Below are 22,169 nucleotides of genomic sequence, written 5' to 3'. Positions count from 1 at the left end.
GTACTTCCAGGAGCTCTGTGTATTGCACAGCTGGTGTGGTATTTGAGTCTGCCAGACTCAAAATTGTGTAAGGAATTTGATTCAGTGCTTTTAAAAAAGAAATATTTATGCTATTTTTAGGTTTAATTATTTGACTCTTCTTTCCAAGATTTGTGTTTAATCCAGGCTTTTTTGAAAAAGCTGTAAAATATACTACTTCATTAGATGATACCTTTTCATATACTTATACCAGTGAGAGACGTTACAGGTAAGAAAGATGCAAATTAATACATAATTTACAATTATAACTTGCATTTAAGCTGCTATCGTGTAGTACGTAACAGAATTTAAAGGGCAGTTGCTGGAAGCATGTGCTGTATCATGTGCGATAGAGGAGGGCAGACCCAGGTTGTTGCTGTGGTGGCCTTGGGGACCGCCGTCTCCTGGTGCGGACAGGCAGGCGCCGGGTGCGGGGGGACGGGCAGCTCCCACCAGCCTCCCTGGAGGAGGCCGCCTAGGTAGAAGCCTGACAGCTGGCAGCTCTGAACCCCGGGATCTCACCTCTCCTTTGCTTGGGGCAGGAAGGAGGATTGTTTAAGTATTTTTCTTTCTGTTGACAATAGAAGGGAGATACTGATAGTGGTCATGCTCTAGAAATGTAGAAATAAGATGCCATGCTTTTTTTTTTTAGCAAGTTGGGATGCTGGAATCTTGGGAGAAAACCACTATTTATAGAGGAGCGGTGGCGGCATGTCTGTTGTCCTAGTGCTTGAACTGGTTGTTGCAAAACCTCTGGTTTCATCTTTCAGTACCAGAGAAAATGACTTAATTTTTAGCCTGAGCCCTTTGCTCTAAACATTTGGGGGAACTCATGTTAGTCGAAAATCGAACAGTGCCAATGTTATTTGTTTGCTGGTCTTTTCTGACAGCCCTTCTTCACCTAATTAATATTACAGGACAGCTTCGTTTGGGCTGCAGTAATAACAAACCAAGGCGTGTAGCGGAGCGTGTGGGCGAGGGCGCTGGGCTGCACGCGCTGGGCTGTCCCGGGCTGCCTCTGCAGCGCCGCGGCCCTCGCCTCGGGAGGCTTCGAGCCGGAGGGGTACCTGCCGCGCCGGCGGTGGGCTCTGCCGCGGGGAGGAACGGTGTGAGTGCCATGGCCTAGGCCGCGTCGGTAGGCGTGTTCCTGTGCTTAGGAGCTTGCTGTTTCCAAAGCGAGTGTTCAGGCAACTCCCTGCTCAGCTTCCATTTTTTCTTCTTTCCCTTCTGATCTTACATGCCACTCAGAAATCCAGATCTAGATCTTGGGTTCCTCTCTGACTGAAGGCAAGAAATTTAAAGTGGAGGCACCATAGCAAGTAACCAGCTCCGGAACTGTCAACGGGTCTGACAAAACATGGAGGCAGTTCTAGGTTTAGTAATTAGTCCGTCAGCTTACTGACATTGTAAAAGTTTTTGTTTCCACCGCTGAGTACGGGCTGGGCCAGGATTCGCACAGCTGGGGCTTGCTGTGCTCGGACCGTGCTGGTGCAAGGCCCCAGGTAGGACTGCTTGGCCCAGAGGTCCGTGTGTAATGCCACCCCTTCCTCCGGCATGTCACTGTGTACGGCTTGTCTCCTGGTGGTTGGCCGTCCCTTGCTGGCCGGGGTGGCTAACTAAGCCCCTGGGTCTGTTTAGTAGTGCCTAACTTAGCACACAGGCTCTCCGGTCTTTAAAATATACCTGCTTTCTCATGGTACTTATTTAAGCCAGCCCACCTTCCACCACCCTCTCCTTTAAAGAGTAATAATACCTGCAGTTTGATGCTTGATGCAGACATCTGGATAGGGAAGTTCTATCTGTCTGTCTGTCTGTCTCCATTATGCAGATTCTAGTTTAAAAGTAGAGCGTGTGGATATGAAAAGCTTGCCTTTAGGCAGGAGTGAAGCCTTGAGAAGGTCCAGTGTGGGGCACATCCCTGCCAGCCGAGGCAGGAGCCTCTGCAGCCTCCTCCCCGTGACCGCGACCGCAGCCGCAGCCAAGTGGGGCACGAGCCCGTCCCTCCACCCTTCTTCGTGCCGGCCTGCCGCGGCTCCACTGGGTGTTAATTACCAAGGGCTTACGCTGTACATGTGCGAAGAGTGACTGGAAAGCAATGAAATGACTTGCAGCATGAGGATCTCTGAGAGCAGAAGCAATTTGTTTGTTTTGATTGCCCGTGCATGAATTTCTGTAGTAAAACTGTAGATGGCATTGCGTGCCTCGGTCAGCAGCAGAGCTCTTGTTGCTGTGCCTTGCATGAGGGGAGGTTGTTCTTGGTTTGAGTTGTTGGTTTTGCGTGTGTGGGGTTTGGTTTGTTTGTTTGTTTGTTTGTTTTACAATGTGTGGAAATATTTATTTTTGAGGACAGATTCAACCTGGATATCTGCTTTTTATACACTCGTTGTTGGCAGGGATTTCATTACAGTATTTTGCATTAACAGGTGCTAAGTTTCAAAGCGCAGGATTAGTTTGCAGTGCTGAGGGTTTTTCTGCGTTGCCCTGACTATTTCCAGGTTTCTGGGAACCCTCCTGCCCCAGCGGGTGACCTGAGGTGACCTTCCCCTGTCAGTGGGATGTCGTAACAGGGCTGCAGAAAATGCCCCGCTGCCACTTCCTCGGGGGACCTTTCTCTGAACCCCCCCCCCCCGCATGAGAAGTTGCCTCTGTGCGTCTCAGCATGTAACAGGCTATTTTGAGGAGTTGCTAATAAGATCTAGAAGACTTCTTCCAGTCGTAGACTTGTGTCTCACAGGATTTTCAGGCCGTATTTCACATCTGGGAGACGGGGCTTGTGATCTCTGCCCCCACCCCACTTGTGAGCGGGATTTGCCCCACTCCCAAGCCTGTTCGTAGATGACAGACCTTGACCTGCAGCCCTGGCGCAGACCACTGGAGCTTCTCATACCCCGACGCTTACGCTTGGTTATGGCGGAGGGTGGTGTTTGGCCCCAGGAAGAGTAAGTGCCGGCTGGGGAACTTGTTTCCCATCCCATCTCCAAAGCAGCAAAGTTGATGTTGGCTTCAGTTACCTCCTTAGGTGGAGGCGGTGACTCAGGAACTGCTGAACCGGAGCCTGAAGGCTCAGGCGCTTTACGTTTGTTACCAGATAGAGTTAACACGACTTTCTTGAGCTCTGCTGTCTTTCTCTGCATGTCTGTAGATGTGTGGAGAAAAGCTCACGCTGCGACTCCTTCTGACCTCTTGATCTCGAAACACCTAGTGATGCTGGATGTTAAGTCTCCGTCTCTACAGATGCTGAACATTGAGGCTGGGTGGGTGCAGGTGGGTTTGCAAATTTGTCACAGGATTCTGGGCTTTCTGACCAGGCTGCTTTCAGAGGCTGGCTAAAGAAAATGTCAGCCTCTCTGAGAAGAAACGCGGGGATGTGTTCAGTGTGTACAGCCCCACACCCGCGAGTTGGTGGAGACCGCAGCACAGCAAAGAATTCTCCGGTTTTAGGGTTTTTCGTTCAAAAGTTACCTCTGTCGTTCCAGCAAAAGGCAGCACACAGCAGGAACGGTCTGCTCTCTGCTGTTTTGGGTGACCTGGCACAGCAGCATCCCTCGAACTTGAGATAAAAAGCGTATGATTTCTGGTCTGTATTTGCATAATGGAAAATGAGTCAGAGGAGAAAGGAGGCTTTATGGAACAAGATTAAGCTAATAGTGGGATTAACAAACTGTATAATAAGTAATTTCCAGCTCTCTTCTTTATTCCTATTGCCCAAACTGTACAAAGGCACAAATGGCCCTCATGTCACCTTCAGTGGCCCACACTGGGATGAAAGAAAGGGAAATATAATAGAATTCCTAAGACAAAAATCCCTTCAGTGTATACGTATTGCCAAGAGAGACGAATGGTACCAATTAGACTAATTGTTGGGCAAGATTCTCATATTTTGTTGGATTTTTTTTTTAATATCGTCTGTAGGTTTTGCATGAACAAATAATTACTGTTCATTTACCTGTTTTAAAAATGCCTAAAGACATTAAAGCCCTTTTAGGAGAATGGTATACATGGATATGTTAGTATTAAAGAAGTCAGACACTATCGTACCAGAAGTTTTATAAGGTACGTATTAATCCAGAAAATGAGAAAAATCAGCCTTCAACCAATAACTTTCTGAATAAAACCCAGTGTCTGAACACAAATTGTAAGGGAAATGTCTTTTAATTGTTTGTGGACCTTGAGAGCTTCCCCAGGCCCTGAAGGGCAGGGAGGTGCCCAGGCTGTGCTCGGGGCGCCGTTCAGGGCAAGGCTCCGGCTTTCCCTCTCCTTCGCTTTTGGCGTTCCTTGTCTGTGACTGAACAGGTGAAAAGGTCTGGCTTTGTCTTCCCAGCGCAGGCTCGGCCCAAGAACAGAGCTAGAAGGAAGGTCCGGACAGCGAGCGAAGAGACAAAGCACAGTTTGTCTCAGTAACTCTCCTAAAATGTTAGTGATGGGTAAAAACAGGGAGGATGGGAAACGGAGCAAAACAAGAAGAGGAGGGGAAATATTTTGATATTTTTTTTTCTCTTCCACGTGGCCGCTTTGTTTCCTCTTAGCTGATGGTTTCTGAAAGCCACCGTGGAGTTCCGTGGCCAACATTAACAGTTCGTGTTACTACTCCGCTGCAAAACAGTAACAGAAACTTCATTTAGCTGACCGGTTTCTGGTTTGTTTTTTTTTAATGAAAAAGATGGGCTCGCCTGCTGTGGCAGGGACAGCCTTGGATGGAGGTCAAGACGCAAAAAAAAAAAAAAAAAAAAAAAAAGTGGGGAGGAGGAGCTGCTTATGACCAACTTCCATCTGGATCTAGTGCCTTCCAGCCTCCTGGGGATGGGCTGAGCCCGGTCAGGGGGCTCTGGAGAAGATGTGATCGCGGGGAGCTGTGCAGGCCGGTGTGAGAAGTGCTTCAGTCCAGTAACAGCCAGCCTGAACGCATCAGCCTCTAAATTACAGACGTTCTCTTTCTGGCTGTTAGGAGGTTAGCTGTCCATGACCCAAAACATGGGCTGTAGCTTGGGTTGTGGTGGTGCAGAGCTGCTCAGAGACTGAAATAGCTGCATGAGATGCACTAAACCTCTGTCCCCTTTGTGTCGGTGCAGTCCAGTGCTGCGCCGCTGGTGCAGTTCCTGGGACGATCCCCCAGCTGGACCGAGCTGCTGAGGTTCTCCTCAACAAAACCCTGTGGGCAGAGCTCCAGCCTGTCAAAGCTGCTCTCTGGGTGTCTCGTTCTGCAAATATTTCACATACTTTTGTCCATCTTGGCCATCCCAGATTCACGTTCCCTGGAGGGACTGGTAGGAATACTGCCACGCGAAGGGCAGGCAGGGCTGGGGACAGGGGAGGGGGGAAATAGCAATTCCGATAACGCATCCATTTATCTCGTAGCTGTATCCCTGATGGGTTTGCTTGAACTTCTCGATCCTTAAGCAGACCTTTTCCAGCTGATTTCTGAATGTCCTGCAAGGGGTGATGGGGTCTGTAGTCATGGTGAAAGCTGGAGAAACTTAATTTTAGACTCTAGTCCAAATTGTGTACTTTTGAAATTGTTTAAAAGTATTCTGTATGTCTGACTCGAGCTCCCCTTTAGATGCAATATATTTTCTTACTACATTGGAAAGAACACACAAATTTTTTTCCTGAGCAGCTTAGGAACTTAGACACACATAGTTCAGGGCTTTTAGAAGTCTTAAGGTGCCCGTTATATGTCAAAAGCGAGGCAAATGTTGTGTGTGAGAATGTCTTTTCCATTGGAGGGAAAAAAATCCTTCCTTTTTTTTTTTTATTGCCTAAAAGTACTCTTTTGTTTACACAACTTGGAATATAGCTATACCATATTGTGAAATTGCTAAATATTGCCAGATGTGCTATTTTTGTTTCATACATGGCAACATGTCTTCAGCTTCTATTCTTGGTTAGTCATTGAATAGTACATTCGAAATCAGATTGCAAAATGCTATGATTAATGGTGTTGATTTGATGGGTTTAGGTAGTCATGAGGGATATTCTTATTTCCCAGAGAGTTTAACATTGCACAACTGCTGTAAACATTGCCACACTTATTTGGTGATGTCGCCTTTAATTCCTGTTTGTACCTTGCGTGTGGTGGATTTTGCACTGGTGCTGTTTGTCACTCCTCCTGCCTGTGGTTTGTGCTGCGGGAAGCCCCAGGGATGCCCAAGGGGTCCTGGTGCGCAAGCCCAGAAGTGGGCACGGCTGTGGTGCTGGCTGCAGGACCCCGTGCTGCAAGGGGTCAGGACTGAAGATGGCCTACAACCAGCTGTAAAGCAGGAGTCACAGTGCTGGTACTTCTCAAGTCTCCCGCGTGTGGTCTATGAAGAACTGGAAAGGGTTTGAGTAGTTGCCACCAGCCTCGATCCGCACTTTGTCTTTGGTACAGCCGGTAGACTGAAGGATGGCAAAGGAGGTTTCCAGTTGACTCCTTCCAAGAAACTTCTCTAGACAGTCAGGTTCTCTTCATTTCCCAGGAACTCGATGGAGACCCCGTGCAAACTGGCCCGGACACCTCAGCTTCCAGTCTCACTGCTAACTTGCCTTCTGCACCTGAGCTCTCTCAACTTAGCAACATCTCAGAGGAGACCTGTAAGCATCACTGAACTTGATTTTATTCTGAACAACTGTCACTGCGTAAGCCATAAAGCTGGTGTCTGTTTGTATTGCTGGTGCTGGATGTCACCCTCCTGAGTGGATGCGAGAGAGTCTTTGAATTCTGCTTCTGCTTCGCTCTGACGCCTCGCTCTGCAGCCCCAGAACGGCCACGAGCGTCCTGGTTTCCCTGCTCCCTCCTCCATCCTCCTGCGTCAGCCAAGGTTTCTCCTGGCCCTGGCGCCGGAGTGTCAAAACGAGCTTGCTGGCCTGCTGTGCTCGCTGTGTCCCTGCCGCACCTGCCGCACCTGCCGCTTTCCCTGCCTGCCCTGCTGCTTGCCTGGCTCCCCGAATGCCATGCGGGAGGGAGATACCTCTAAAAATTAAGTTCTGATGCAGTTCTTTAGTGATACAAGCTGTACTCATATATGTTTTCAGTAAAAATGTGTCAGATCACTTTTCTGTTAAAATTCAAGACATTTTTTCTGATAAAAATGGTTTTGTTGCTTTTTTTTAAAGATATACTGAGCATTTTTTATGAGTCCCTTAAAATTCTGCTTAATAAAACCTGTTTCAGCAGTTTACAATGTACAAACAGTGCACTGCAAGGTACAAATTGTCACGTCCCAGAAGCCTAAACCGCATTGTTGTCTCACTTAATTCTGTTGGCAAATCTGTGAACTGAGCCTAGATTTGCAGAATGTACAAAAAGGTAGTGTAGCATAGCCAGTACAGTAACATGGCTTTAATATGAAAAACCCTTCAAAAACGGGTGCTTTCTTTTAGGTTCATGGTGAGTCGGGAGCATGTCCTGCAGTGAAGAGGGTGCTTGTGGAAATGCACGTTTCTCCGCTCGCCTTGCTCCGCGCCTCAAGGCTTTGTGCTTGCTGCCATCACCCAGTTACTCCGTTAGCGGCCAGTCAAACCATGGCCTTGCAGTCTCTAAATGCAGGGCGAGATGTTGCTGCAGCAGCGTGATGTGCAACTGGTTCAGGAACAGCTAAGAAGAGCTAAGCAAAGTAGTTTATTGTGGCCTTAGCGAACTTGGCTTTTCTCCTATTCAGAGTATCTCTAGAGCCGCTTCCCAGTTTCAGGAGATCCTGGAAAGTTTTATGTATATACATAGGCATGTATATAATTTTAAAATAAAAAGAAAGCCAACAGTAACTGTTACTCTTTTTTGCCTGTACAGGTGTGCCACCTGTAACATCCAGACTGCAAGGAAATAGGCTTGAAAGTAAAGAAAAAGAGAACAAACCTGGAGATTTTTAAAAAGTTGCTTCTGGAAAGAGTGGTGGTCTGGAAAGGAGGGAGCTGCAAAAAAAGAAGGAAGAGAAGGACGGAGCTGGAAGGACCGGGAGGGGGATGCAGGGCAGCGGTGGACGCACGCTGACGGCACTGCTGTGGCGCGGCGGCGGACTGCGTGGTGATGAAGTGGAACGACGCTGCAGCAGAAGACGAGGCTCGGGCACGAGCGGGAGAGGCGGGTGAAGGATGTCCCACCCGGACCACTGCCTGCTCTCTGCCTGCCTGCTGGCGTTCGACACGTGCAGCGCTCACGGTCACTCGCTGCTAGGAGCAAATACTCTCCAGCAGGAGTGCTTGTCGCTGCTGCTTGCAGCAGGGAGGATTGCTGCTCTGGTTCAGGGCGTGAAGATGCTGTGCCAGTCTGCGAAGGTGCCCTTCTGAGTCTCTCTCTTCCCACTGGTTCGGTTGTTGCTGTTCAAAGCTTCCTGATTCTTTTCCTTTTGATACTGTTTGCACTGGCCTAGAAACAATAAAGTTTTATATTTTGTTCATTTCACGTCATGTTGTTTTTCAGCAGTTGGTGGAAAGAACTGACATTTTCTAGTAAGTACCTTGTGCATGTTTGTTCTTTAACAGCAACTGCCGATAGATAATGAATCCGCTTAGATCTGCGGGCGAGGGCGTCGATTTGGTGATGCGCTAGAAGTGCTGTGGCTTGCATGCCCCACACCCGGGGACAGCTCCTCGCCCCGAGGCATCCTACCAGCGGCGTACCTTGCTGCGTGGCGCGGCGGTCCTCCTCAGCAGCCCTCAGCACGCGCGAAGCCAGCACCTCGCAGCGGTGCCCGGCGTCTCAGCCGTGCGGTCCTGCGCGGCGGGAGCAGCGCCGCAGGGTGCAGTGCCCAGCGGTAGTGCCACGGTTCCTATGGCAGAGGATGCGTACCCGCTGCACATCATACCTGCTTCAGGGGAAATCTCTGCCGTGTGGAAACAGAATTAAAAACAGCTTAGGAAGTCACGGTGTATCGGTTAACAAGCAGCAGTTGCAAGGAGGAATCCTGCGTGCAAATCCTCTTACAAATCTGCCAGATAAGGCCTTGAGCGTCCTGTTGAAGTCCGTTAAAGGAAAAGCCCGTGGGCAAGATGTAATAACTTTCTTTTCAGAATAGTTCAAATTGTGCGCTTCCGTTGTTAACGTTTTATTTTTGTTTCTCACTTAGTTAACTAAGTGCTTAGTGTTAAAATGTAAGGAAGAGAAGAAAAAGGAACAAGTTAGCTTCGCACAACTAACTTTGCTCCTGGCACTTCTGAATGATGGAGTGCAGGGCTTGACAAGGTCCTTTGAAGAAGAGGTGCTTCTGTTGTAATATGAACTGGAGGAAAGCAACAGTCAGTGCTGAGGGCCATCAGGCTGCTGCTGCTGAGGGTGGCTTGGAGCCTCAGTTACTCTCAAAATTCAGATTACGGTGTACACGCTGCGTAGCATATGCCTAAAGGGAGGGAGGGGCTTTTTGTTTTCTGGAATGGCTAAGGGGTGACTTTGCATGGTGTGGAGTTCATGAGTCTTAAAGCTTCTGTAGCCTTTAGATCCACTGTTCGGTATGTGTGATTCTGAGGGTTGAGGGGGTTTTTTTGGGTCCTGTTTCTGTTTTGTTTTATTTTTGGAGGGAGGGTGTGTGTTGGTTGATTGTTTTGGTTTTTGGTTTTGTTTTTAAGCTTATTTACAATTTTGGGGGTACTAAGCGATTTGTATGTGTGTGCATGTGCAAGTAAATACCTTAATAATGTACTCCTATAGCTTCTTGATATGTTTTTTACCCCTATGGTTTTAAAATGGAAAATGATCTAGGACCGTCCCATTTCTTGACCCGTGTGAAATACAGCTTCATGAACACAAGTTCAGAAAGCGTTCTGTCTTAGAGATCCTTTTAGTGCCTCGTTGGCTAGGACTTTGTATTCCCGTATGCATTAAGTGTTAGGAAATTGTTTTTTCCAAGGATTTGCTTTCAGCAGGAACAGTGTGCTGAGAAATTTATACACAAACCTTCCAGTGCAGTGCGGGCAGGGCACTGCGCCCGCTGGTTGTGAAGCCGGTAAGGTGTCTCTCGCTGGGTGCAGACTACCTGCGTGCGGAGCTGCCGTCTGTGCCACTGTGTGTGAAGTGCAGGTTGCTGGCTGCCGGGGTGCTGGTCGTGCTGGCGCAGCCCTGTGCACCAGCCTTCGGCTTGGTCGGGCTCCTGCAGTGAGCTTGCTGGTCCCATCTCTTGATCTTCTGCAGTGGGGAGGTGGGGATCAGCTAACTGCAGACAAATGGCATTTTGACAACGCGAACAGGGTAAAAATGTGTGCTCTGTAGGGTCCCTGCTGCATTTTTGGAAGGAAATGTTTTGCAAGGAAATGTTCTTCAGGTGTTTGCTGTCTTGAATGGTACTGAGAGGTGGGGTGGGACTCGCCATGCTGTGAGAAGTCTGTGTGGGTTTAGTAACAGCTAAGTGGAGGCACAACCAGACGGCACCCTGCGGGGGGGGGGGTCAGCGTCTCCGGGAGCTGTCCTGGGGCTGTTCTGGGGGCAGGCGCAGCGATGGTCTGTACGGCACCACGCGCCGCCTGACGTCTCCACCGGTGTTCCCTTGAGGAACCGCTGGTGGGGCGAGCTGGCTGAGATGGTGATGTTCAGTGGTGATCACAGCGCTAACCTGAGCCCAAGCTACCTGCACGAAAGGTGTGGGGGGAAAACGCTCCGTAACTTACAGAAACGTGGTCTGTCTCGCTGCTGCCAGTCGCGGTCAGGAGGACTGTGGGAAATCATTACAGCTTAATATGTCGTCGTTCCGCAGCCCTTCACTTACCATCCTTTTCCCTCTACCCTGCTCTCCCTTGTGTCTTCCAACAGCATCAGAGTCTCCCAGCAGAGCCAGCACGGGACCCGTGGTGCTGGCGGTGACGGTGGCGGTGCCGGTCTGCGTCCTCTCCCTTGCGGCGGTGCTGGTGGCATGCACCTGCCAGGGCCGGCGCTGCGCCCGTGGCAGGGCGAAGCAGCCCAACGTGGAGGAGCCCCTCTCCGAGTGCAACCTGGTGAACTCTGGGAAGACGCTGAAGGATCTCATCTACGACATGACGACCTCCGGCTCCGGCTCTGGTACGTGGGGGCCACCCAGCTGCCCTGCGTGCCGCCCTCGCCGCGGCTGCTGTTGCTTTGCTGCCAGTTTTTGGAGTGAATTTTCTTGATGCCTAAACTGAAGGGAAACGCGCCACCTTGCTTGTAGGGCGACGAAGGACGTTGCCTGCCGGGCAGAGGGTGCAGGTGGGGGTCATCTCAGAGGCTCTTACGCCGGTGCCGAGTTTCATGTCAAGGGCGGTTTTGTGCCGATACGCTTGGCCACGCCTTCCAGCAGCAAGAGGGCTTTGTTTGCTCTTCTTCTGTCAAATTACAAAAGTTTGATTCTTTGTTTGAATGGAAGAGTTAAAGAAGTTAGTTCAGGAGTAGGTTTCACGTGTGAAACAAAACGTTGCTGGCTGATGTGGCATGGCTGGTAACAAAAGGTACTAAGTTTAACTGAGTGAGTCAGGATGCCACTCCTGAGATTTTTATAGGGGTGCCAAAATAACGTTACTCCAAAGTCTTGTTTTGAGCAGAACGCCAGCTGTTTTAATATTTTTCCCATTTCTGATATGCTATCTGCTATGATGCCTCCATTGCTATTGAGACCTTGTTAAATCAAAGAAATGCAAAAATGAGGTGGGAATTAAAAAATTCCAGCTCATCAGGCTGGTGGCACGTCTGGTGTGTACAGCCCAGCTTTCTGAAACTAGAAATTTATTTACTTGAAAAATATGTAACTCATGCTTACTTTTATTTATAAGTGAAAAATTTATAAATGGTGCTTAATTTAATTTACTTCATTCTCCATCAACTACATACCTTTCAGGATTAATTTATTGTACTTCCCTAACGTTTTTTCACAGATATAATGGGTAGACTCTGGCTTTATTTACCCTGAAGTTTTACCTGTTTGTAGACCTCCCTAAGCTAATAACAGGGCTTTCTTTGTGCTGGCCCACAGTGGAGGCAGGCGGAGCCTCGTGTGCACCGGTGCGGTGTGTTCGGATTTTGGCCAAATAGCAAGTTTGCAAGTTTGTGACTCGGGGGTTGGCCACAGGCAGCCAGGACGAGCCCGCGAAAGGCTGCGGCTGCGGGGAGCGAGGGCTCTGTTCAGGACACCGGAGGGAAAATTTGAATAAATTTGAATAAGCTGACCTTCAAACTATAATTTTTCCTGGCGATTATTTTGCTCTGTTAAAAGCAAGGTTGTCATGATTTAAAAAAAAAAAAAAAATCTGTGTTTTAAGTCCCAAACAAATACAGCATCAAATCAAACGAGGCAGGGGTTTTTGGCTAGCAAAACAAAATGAAACTGCTATGATAATTTATTTTTCTCTTTGAAAATTTCAGCCAGAACAGATCAACTAATTGACTGCAAAAAAAACTGTAGTCCATATCAAACCAAATGAAGTAGTTCAGGCCTGCTTTTTTATTTTCATTGGGGTTTTTTGTGGTTTTTAAATTTATTTGCGATTAGGGAGGTAGAATTTGGGGAAAGAAAGGCACCTGCGTCATAGGGGTCTCCTGGCTTTGCTGGAAAATACACCCGTGCGGTGGTTTACTGAGAGCAGAGGGAGGGGAAGGGAGAGCTGGCTTCGGGCCGGGCGGGTGGACACGGCGCGGCACAGCTGGGACCGAAGCCCCTGAAGGCTGCCCAGGACGCGGCAGGCGATGCCCGGCGTGGGGGCCGGCAGGGCTGGGGTCCGGCCCCGGCATTTGCCAGTGCACGGTTATTGCAGTCTGTCGTGCCTTTTTACACATCGGCCACAGCCAGCCTTTTTTCCTTTGTCAACAGAATAGCAAAGCTGGGCTTATTTTCCAGGCAGGCCGTGGCGTACATGCCAGCTTTTCAGCCCTGTTCTGTTTCTTTCGCCCGCCCCCTTGTCTGAAGGGTGCGTAATTCCTGTGGTGACCCCGACTGGCTCATGGCTCTTGAAGGAACCGGTGGAGCGCGCCCCGGTGCACGGGGGGTCCCTGGCGTCCCTCGGCAGACCGGCGGCCGCTCGGCCGTGCTGGCACGCGCCAAGGCCTGACGCTCTGGTTTTCAGACTGTGCCGAGCTGGCGGGAGGGAAAGCTCGTGCCTGACTCGCTCCAGGACCGAGATTGTCCGTTGTGCCTAGGACAGGCGCGACGTACGCTCATCTGGCAAGTGGCATTAAAAAGTGTCATTGTGGGAGATTCCGGTTGGGAGAGGATTTTCCCTTGGCGCTCGTTGAGAGCGAAGTCACAAGTACAACTCACTGGAAAATCTCTCACTGGTGAACTATTTCACAAATATCTGTCTCTTTTTAAACTAGGTTTACCGCTGCTCGTACAAAGAACAATCGCAAGGACTATTGTCCTGCAGGAAATTGTAGGAAAAGGCCGATTTGGCGAAGTCTGGCGTGGCAAATGGTGCGGGGAGGATGTAGCTGTGAAAATCTTCTCCTCCAGAGATGAACGGTCCTGGTTTCGGGAGGCAGAAATTTATCAGACGGTTATGCTGAGGCACGAGAACATCCTGGGCTTTATTGCTGCCGATAACAAGGGTACGCTGCGAGTCGCGTGTGAAATCCCGCGTGTCTGTCTCCGAGTTGCTTTCGCTGCCCCCGCTCCCACCCAAAATACCACTCTGAACCTCGCAGCTGCCCTGGGCTCCTTCCCGGTGGGGCGGCTGGCAAACTTGTTCGTTTGCACGCCTGAGCCGGCCACAAAACGGGGAAGGCTTTTCCTGGCTAAATTCTTTCATAACTCTGAATAATCTTGCTTCCTCCGCGTAGATAACGGGACGTGGACTCAGCTCTGGCTTGTCTCAGAGTACCACGAGCAAGGGTCGCTGTTTGACTACCTGAACAGAGGGACGGTGACGGTGGAGGGCATGGTCAAGCTGGCGCTGTCAGTGGCCAGCGGCCTGGCACACCTCCACATGGAGATCGTTGGCACGCAAGGCAAGTGCTTCCCTTCCACTTTTCCCTCCAGTATTTTAAGGAACTTCAGTGCTTCCAAAAATGTTTATGGGTGAGGTGGTATAGTAAAGCATTTTACAAACTGTTACACCGCAAGAAACGGTATTGGTATAACGCTATGTGACACGGTATAAAGAGAGAAATGGAATATCATCTTCCCGCTTCCACGTCTTCGTTCCGCATCTTTGAGTGGGTGTCTGTAGGAACAGCTGTGCTAGAGGGGAGCGCTAGCGAAGGGTTTTCCAAATGAATTCGGAGGGTGAACTTACGGTTTCTTGTTTTGTGTTTTATTCCTGAAATACAGATATTGGAACAAAAATGCCCTCAAGGTTTTTTTTTTAATTTGATGGCATTTAGAAGAGATTTACTTGGTACAAAATAGGCTTCAATGTTTTTATACAGCGTATAGTAACAAAGTTGAATAAAACTGGTTTTGCTTCCTTGCTCATTTATGTTGAAGTTCATACTGTCATTCTCAAAATTGACGGTGCTTTCTCTTTCTGCGAACAGGCAAGCCAGCGATTGCGCACCGAGATCTGAAATCTAAAAACATCCTAGTGAAGAGGAATGAAAGCTGTGCCATCGCGGACCTGGGCCTGGCGGTGAAGCACAACTCGGTGCTGAACACCATCGACATTCCCCAGAACCCCAGGGTGGGGACCAGGAGGTGGGTGAGGGCGGGCTGCCAACCGCCGGCCCGGCGCGCCCCGCGGGGATGGCTTCTCTCGGCCCTTTCCTCCTTCGGCGACTTCCCCCTCTGCTTTTGGCGTCTGTCAAGTTTTGGCAACAGACCCAAGCCCTCCGTCCCTGTGGGGCCGGTGCGGAAGGCAGTTGCCAGCCCCGGCTTGGGATGGAGCTCGCCACCCCACGCCGAGAGCAGCTCTGCGGCGTGGACGTCACGTGTCAGTCGCCCTGCGGGCTTCTGGGCGTAGTCAGGGCATCGCTCCCAGCGCCATGAGGAGTCGCAGCGATGCGTGTGGATGTAGGCAGCCGCAGCATTACGTTCATCGCCCAGGCCAACTCTTGCTTTCACTCGGAATTGCTGTCAAAAGGAGTTTCCCTTTTCCTTTTTTCCCAGTAGGACCAGGCCTGCAGCCACGCAGCTGCAGTCTTTTGTGCGAACTCCCTCTAGCAAACTGACCTTTGTGTGCTTTAAAGGTATATGGCTCCTGAGATACTTGATGATGTGATGAACATGAACATCTTCGAGTCCTTCAAGCGTGCAGACATATACTCTCTTGGGCTGGTATACTGGGAGATAGCCCGAAGGTGCTCCGTTGGAGGTGAGGTTTCTGGCCTTTTCATTCTGCAATCCAGACCGCTTTTATCTTAAATAAAACAAAAGCAACTACCTATGTCCATGCCCCTGCACTCTCGGTTATCTTGGCAGCGTGTGGTGGTGGAAGTCTGTTGTGGAGCAGTTGTTCAAGGTGGCCCCAAATGTTCCTCTGTTCTCTCTCATTGCCTGTAAAAACAAAATTGGAGTTTATTCTGGAGCAGCTACTTTGGATTTTGTGTTACCTACACAATAAATCTTTCCTAGGAATCACCGAGGAGTACCAGTTGCCTTACTATGACGTTGTGCCTTCTGATCCTTCGATAGAAGATATGAGAAGGGTAGTTTGTGAGCAGAAGCTCAGACCAAATATTCCAAACCAGTGGCAAAGCTGTGAGGTAAAAGCAGTTTTCCAGTTTACTACAAAGCATATTTAAATTAAGACAGCATTTTTCAGTGGGACAAAGGGAACTCGATGTCCAGCGTCTCCTGGATTTAAATGTGTTTCAGATGTCTGGCTGTTTTTCAGCTCCCAGATCAACACAGAGAAAAATGTCTTTGCACCAAATGCTGAACTCTCTGGAATATGGGTCTTAATTGATGATATTGCTGTTGTACTACCGTTTGAGAGAGCTATATTTTGTCTTCCAGTATTGCACTTAAAAAAATTAAAAGCGGGAGGTGATGGTTTCATTCTTGACCTCTTCTTTTAATTTCTAATTCGCAGGCGCTGCGAGTAATGGGCAGGATAATGCGCGAATGCTGGTACGCCAACGGCGCCGCGCGGCTGACCGCGCTGCGTATTAAGAAGACGATTTCTCAGCTCTGTGTGCAGGAGGACTCCAAAGCCTGACGGAGCTCCCTGGGGGAAGAGAGGGGAATGAATTCTTCTGTTCATCTTTCAACATGTGATATTATTTTTATTTTTGGTCTACCTCACATAACGTGGTTCAGTATTTAAGTGCCCAAACCAGAGCACTGACATCTAGCTTCGTATTTGGCCACTGGAAGGGGCAGCTTTGACTCATAGCTCATGTTTTCTACAGCAAGTCAAGGACGTGCTTTGGTTTTCTGAAGCAAGTTAGACACTAGGCTAATTGCAGAAAGGAGCTCAAAACAGCACGGCAGTGTAACAATACCTTTTGCTATTGCGCTTTTTATCCTAGTCAAACCCCAAACGTATTGGAAGCAGCTGGTATTGGTTAAAGCCTGTCTGCAAGAGAAACCACATGTTTTATCCTCAAACCAAGTGAAAGGCCAAATTTAATCCAGCTTTTTACATATTTTTACACAGGAATCTGAAAAGGGTCTGTCAGTAAAATGCATTTTTAAATACTATATTTATCATTACCTAAGCAAATAGAAAAAGATGAAAATTCCACTAAGCATGTATATTGTGAACAAAAGCATCTAGTCAGTTTTTTATGACTTTTATTTTTATTGTCTTGATTTCATATACAATATTATAGTTAGGATTTGGAGTTATTTTACTCTGTTCATTTGTTCATTGAACATAGTGATCAGGGGACAATTTTTCTTTTTATCAGTTAGTAGGAAAAATAATAGAGGCAATACTCTTCCGATAGATACGTAGGGTTGGAATGGGAGAAATTCTACCTAAACTGAGAAAGTACATCTAAATATATATACATATATGTTTTTTAAACAACATCTTGCCAATCTGTCACTGGTAACGTTTTTTTAGTGCCTTTAGGCACCTTAGTTTTTAGGGGAAGCTTTAACAAAACGAATTCTCGGAGAGCAGTTGAAACCGGGCAGAAAGGTTCGTTTCTCGTCGCAGTGACGTACCGCGCAGCCACCTCGCTGTGGCAGAGGGCTTGGGGCTGCCCACGCGACCGGGAGCCGCCGCGGCGGCGGCGCTCTGGAATGGCAGAGCTCCTGCTCGAGGCTGTATGCCGGAGCAGTGCCTCTGACCTTGGGAGACTGATGTGCTTTCTGCCCCCCTAGCTTTTGGCACTTAAAATTAATGTTTCAAATGTACCTGCACTCTGGACGGGATCACTGTTTGCTGTTGTCTGTCATGGCCTAGGGACCTGTTGAAATGTAAATTTAAAGCACTGATGTCCTTGCACGAAGCCAATGCAGCCTATCCGGAGGTTTCGCACGGATTTCTGTAATAGCACCAGGTTGGTGTAAAGCATTAACATCGCTAATCGTATTTCCATAATACTGCAAGCTATAAAAAGCAGGGTGTTTTTTCAAAATTCACTGATGTTCTGGCATTTTGTGAATTCTGCCCCCCTCTGTGGTCCACACATTTGAATTAGTATTCTAATATTTTTAATAGCCAAAATTATACATTTAATAATAATATGGTTCTTTAAATGTTTCTAAATCCAGGTGGTCCATGGAAATTAAGCCCGTAGATGTTTCCAGAATAGCAAAGCTTTGCAAAAATTTGCTGTAGCACACATAGCTCTGTACACGTAAGCTGTTAGCTGATTACGGTATTTAAGATCAATCTTTCAGATCAAACCTCTTGAATTGGGGCTCTTACGTGGAAGAATGGGTTAAACTTTTACAGAGCGGGCCGGTCAGTAGTATCAGTGCTCCATGTTTCATCCTGACACAGCACTCTAGGACATTATGGACTCTTTATGGACGGTAATTGCCCCGTAAATAGCCTCTAATGCCATTCACCTGTTTGCATAACTTTTAGTCATTCCTGCTTGTCTGGAATGCAAGTCTTTTTGCCTCATTTTATGGTCCATTAGCTGGATGGTGGAGAATATTTCTACTAGATCGCTAGTAGATTTTTTTCCCAGTGTGCTTTCTGAGGTGTAATCAAAGTCATCTTATAGATTTAATTCTTCTGTGCTTCAGCTGCATGAACTACACCAGGGAGCTCAGCAGATGCGTACTCTCGAAGCTGTTTGAGGGGTAGTTGTTGCAATGGTATGGTCCAAAGCGTGATGCTGACTTCAGTATCAAAAGATGGGCAAACAGAAGATCCAGCATTCATTCTTGTAGCACATAACTTGAAAAAAATCTTTACGTTAAAAAGGAACAATCAAGGATTTTTTTTTTTTTTTAAGTGGGAAAAGGAGATGAATCCATTGAAGTCAGCTCTTACCGCATTTGCAGAATAAGGTGTCTGAAAGCAATGGTAGTGGAGTAGAAGTAATTTTAAATGGTATGCTGATTTAGGCCTGTTTCTTCAAAAGTATTTAAACGGTGCAGGTGAGATGAACCTCTCAGAATTGCTTTAGCCCTCGGGGAGGCGCCCAAAGGGAAACGGTCCGTCTTCCCACAGCTCCCGGCGCTGGCAGGCCCAGTGAGCTCTTGTCCCGAGAAAAAAGAGTCAGAGCAGTGTGTCAAGACATGCATTAAACCCCGTGCTTTAGAACAAGTAACAACAAGGAGGCCGTGTCAGAGAGTGAAGTCTGCTGCAGTGACAGAGCCGTCTTGGGGGGGCCTGCTGGTACGGGGTACCCCGAACAACTAGCTGAGGAGCCCCGCAAACGGCGCCCGCGTATTTCCGCGCGTCTGCTCCTCCCCGCGTGATGCAGCTGCGCCATCACAACACTGCTTACCCATGCGGGAGTCGTAAATCAGAAAACACAAATAGTTGTTTAAAATAGCACGGAAATAACTGAAGGAAATAATTTTAAAACAAAAAGTACTGTAGTTTCGAAAGGAGAATGCAACAGAATGCATTTCATCCCGACGCTGGCAGCAGGTATGGTTGCTGTTGCTAGCAGGATGGTTCGTGGTCGAGCAGGGTCATGGCTGCTCGGAGGGGAGCAGAGGGAAGAGCGGTGTTTGCTGAGCAGCGCAAAGAAACCATCTCGATACCCACGTGTGTGATGTTTGCAGCAGCCTTGATGCATTAAGACTCATTAATGAAAACTTGATCAGTTGCCGTACCAAGTGCAAGGTGACCAAGGGACACCATTAGCTTCTCTTAGACCACTTTTAAAACATGTCAACTTTTTTGCCTAAAATGGAGGCATTCTTTGAACTTCACAGGGAGAGTGATCAGGATGGTCTCTAGGGATTTTTCTTCCATTTTAAATTCACTCCTATGCACTTTTAATCAATATTATCCTTCAAAAGTATCTGTGCTCTTGAAGTCTATCTGCTAACTGTTCCTGGGGATTCTTTCCCTGGGACTGGATTGCACGGTGGAGGAATTTGGTGTCTGTGCAGAAGCTCCCCTGGGTCAGGAGACGGGCCAGACTGAAGTCGCGCTGTGAAATTAAGAAAACGTGCTTTTTGGTGTAAGGCGCTTTGGTGACTCCCTCTCGGGGCAGAGCTGGGAGACGTTCAGAGGAGGGTTTACATGGCAGTGAACGGGCGATGGAGGACGGCGCTGCCGGCTCCTGGCTGCGGATCGGGCGCTGCTGCCGCTGTGCTGCCGGCAGCTGCTCGGGTGGTTCCTGAAGCCCTCCCCTGCTCCGGGACCGAGGTGCCATCTGTGCGTGTTGCGTCTACTGAAGTAAATGTGGTCCTCGCCTCCGCGAGGCTCGTGCGGCTGTTACAGCGGCCTCACGCCACAGCACGCCCGGTTTTTATTTGCAGCGTGGTGGTGTGCAATGGGGCAGGATGTGCAGGGAGCTCCGCAGCACGAGCCCGTGTTCCTCTGCGGCTCCTCCGCGGGCTGCCCTGGGGTACAGCCCACTCCCCTTGCTTTTTTTGGTTTAGTCTTGCTTCGGACACCAGTGTAACCACCATCAGTAACTTCTTTTTAGTTGTAAATGCCACTTGCTTTTTCCTGTCGGTTTGGTCAGTCTTATGTGGTGGTGGATTTTTAGGCTATGTTTTTTCAGTTTCCCTCCTGGAGTCTCTGAAAATTGTTGAACAGCCCTGGAATTTGGAAAAGAGCCTCCCGGGGCCAGGCTGGGGAGGCGCGCGAGGGGCAGGCTGCTCTGCGCAGCCGGACGCCGGTCTGGCTCGGCTGCGCCCTCGGGTCCCAGCTCCGGCCCCGGGAACGCTGTGAATCTTTCCCCATGCATATCTCGTGGTGTGAGATGTTACGGTCTCTTTGCCCTAGCTTTTCACTTCTTAGCTCAATATTTTTGCACTGGTTTTCTTTTTTCTTTTGTTGTTGAGAGATGAATGTACGTTTTGGCAAACCGGAGTTAAACATAACTGAGCCAAGGGGCTGATGTTGTTGTACTGGGCTTTAAGATGTTTGTAAACTGTACGCTCCTTTGACAAAAAAACAACAAACCCCTTATTTTAGTGACCTTCTCCCTCAATGTAGATTTGTCCCGTTCGAATCTAAGAACAGAGGTTATACTGAGACAGTTGCTCTGCGGTTTTAGAGAGGCTTAGGTTTCTTGAGAGGTTACTGATGTTCCTGCTAATCTTCACTTAAAGCACAAGTTCTTAAGCTCGTAGGAATTTTCAAGCGCAAGGATGCTCAAGACTAGTCACCGCATTTAGCCTCTCCTAATAGATGCTTCTAGTTTGGGGGAGTTACTAATTTTTTTAAATTCACTTCTAATAACAACCTAAAGCTTAATGCATGGAATATGAACCAAAAGGGAAAGTTAATTAACATTTTCTCTAGCACCTGATTTTTTTTTTTTGTTTCCTGAACTGCTCCCCCCAAATACCCCATGAGAAATTAAGACTGTAATCTCTTTTGCACTTTGCTGTTTTAATAGTAATTTGCACTTAACCAAGATCATTCCCTCATGTAATGCTGTAATGAATCCTATAATCTTTTAGTCATTGTTATATCACTTTTTTGGGGAATACATTCAGGAATTTTAAATAAATTTGTTTAGAAACACGTCTAGTCCCTACAACAGGTCTTAACATTGAGCAGAGCGAGATCTTCTCGTGGTCCCTATCTGCCTGGATCTCCTGTGACCATTGATGGGCTCAAGGATGTCCCCAGCACGTCCTTGCTCATGGGAAGGACGCTTTGGTGTTTCTCACTGCTATTGAGAACGGTATCTTACGAACTGCCTCACCGCTACATGGGCACGTTCAGCACTGGGACTTCTGTCCGTGGCCGGTAGTGCTTCTGCGTGAGCGCGTTTTTGTGTAGTGGTGCGTGTGGATAAAGGTTAGGCTCAAAAATTCCTCCTGTGGTTTAGTACCGGTTTTGTAAAGCTGTCCTCGGCCTGCATGCAGAGCCCCGTGCCGCCGCGCGTGGGTGCCGCCAGCAGCAGCGCCAGGAGTTGGTCTTCTCCGGTGAATGGGACCGCCATTACCCTGGCAGCGCAAGCTGCGTGTCTGTGATCGGCAGCGCTGTGGCGGATCAGCCCTGCGTGCTGTGGTACCCCAGTCCGTCGGAAGCTTTTAGGGAAAGACATCCGTGTCCTGTTTTAACAGGCAGCACAATTTATGAATGTACGGGAAATAAGCATTAAGAGGTACAATATATTTCTACAGAATATAAGAAATGTGCAATAAGTTGTAACCAAAGGCTCTGAATGTATTTTTGGCATAAATAGACTGAATGTATTTTGAATGTAGCTATTACATTTGTGTCTAAATCTGCTGTGGTTTTCAGTCCCCAAAGAGAAATGTGTAGTGTTTTGTCAATCCACAAACCAGTTTCCGAGTTGTCTGTTTTTTAAAGAAGCATTAATATTTTATCTGGAAGTACTGTAATATTTGAGAACTTAGTATAGCAGTACAATGCTAAAACTCAACCTTCATATTGTGAAATACCTAATCTAGTGTACACTGCAGAAAGTTATTTTTAAAACTATTGCTAAAGTTATTGCTTGATATTGCAGCTGCCCTGGATGTAAATAATTTGTTTAAATGTTGTATTTTGTATGCATATTTTACATACCGGTATACTTTCGGAAAGACGTGGCGATTTTAATAAATTAAGCAACGTCTGCCATTGTGTTCCCATGAAGTGTAAAACTATGGTTTTTATGTTTATTTTGTGAGGGGAAAAGGGTTGAGGGCTGTTTCAGGTGACTTGTAGGCATTGGAGGTTTGGCAGATGAACCAAAGCTCTCCCGCAGCGCGCCCCTCCGCCGGCTGTGGCGGCGGTGTGCCAGGCAGGGGGTG

At 48.1% G+C, this 22,169-nt stretch overlaps 1 protein-coding gene across 3 annotated transcripts in view; it reads left to right on the top strand.

Annotated features, from left to right (window-relative positions):
• Window positions 1–21,953, top strand: part of ACVR1C (activin A receptor type 1C) — a 36,239-nt gene extending 14,286 nt beyond the window's left edge. For all 3 annotated transcript variants that reach the window (XM_087732693.1, XM_087732694.1, XM_087732692.1), the window contains 7 exons: window positions 10,733–10,978; window positions 13,241–13,471; window positions 13,703–13,870; window positions 14,399–14,555; window positions 15,047–15,171; window positions 15,432–15,562; window positions 15,892–21,953. In XM_087732693.1, coding sequence (XP_087588819.1) covers window positions 10,733–10,978; window positions 13,241–13,471; window positions 13,703–13,870; window positions 14,399–14,555; window positions 15,047–15,171; window positions 15,432–15,562; window positions 15,892–16,017 — 1,184 coding nt within the window. In that variant the 3' untranslated portion in view covers window positions 16,018–21,953. The remainder of the gene's footprint in view (window positions 1–10,732; window positions 10,979–13,240; window positions 13,472–13,702; window positions 13,871–14,398; window positions 14,556–15,046; window positions 15,172–15,431; window positions 15,563–15,891) is intronic.
• The last annotated feature ends 216 nt before the right edge of the window (window positions 21,954–22,169 follow it).

This window comes from Nipponia nippon, unplaced genomic scaffold (genome assembly GCF_047370975.1).
Source record: "Nipponia nippon isolate SJK-2023a ecotype South Korea unplaced genomic scaffold, ASM4737097v1 scaffold_5, whole genome shotgun sequence".
Taxonomy (NCBI): domain Eukaryota; kingdom Metazoa; phylum Chordata; class Aves; order Pelecaniformes; family Threskiornithidae; genus Nipponia; species Nipponia nippon.
The sequence above is the reverse complement of the archived record's forward strand: the minus strand, read 5'-3'. Positions and strand labels throughout refer to the sequence as shown.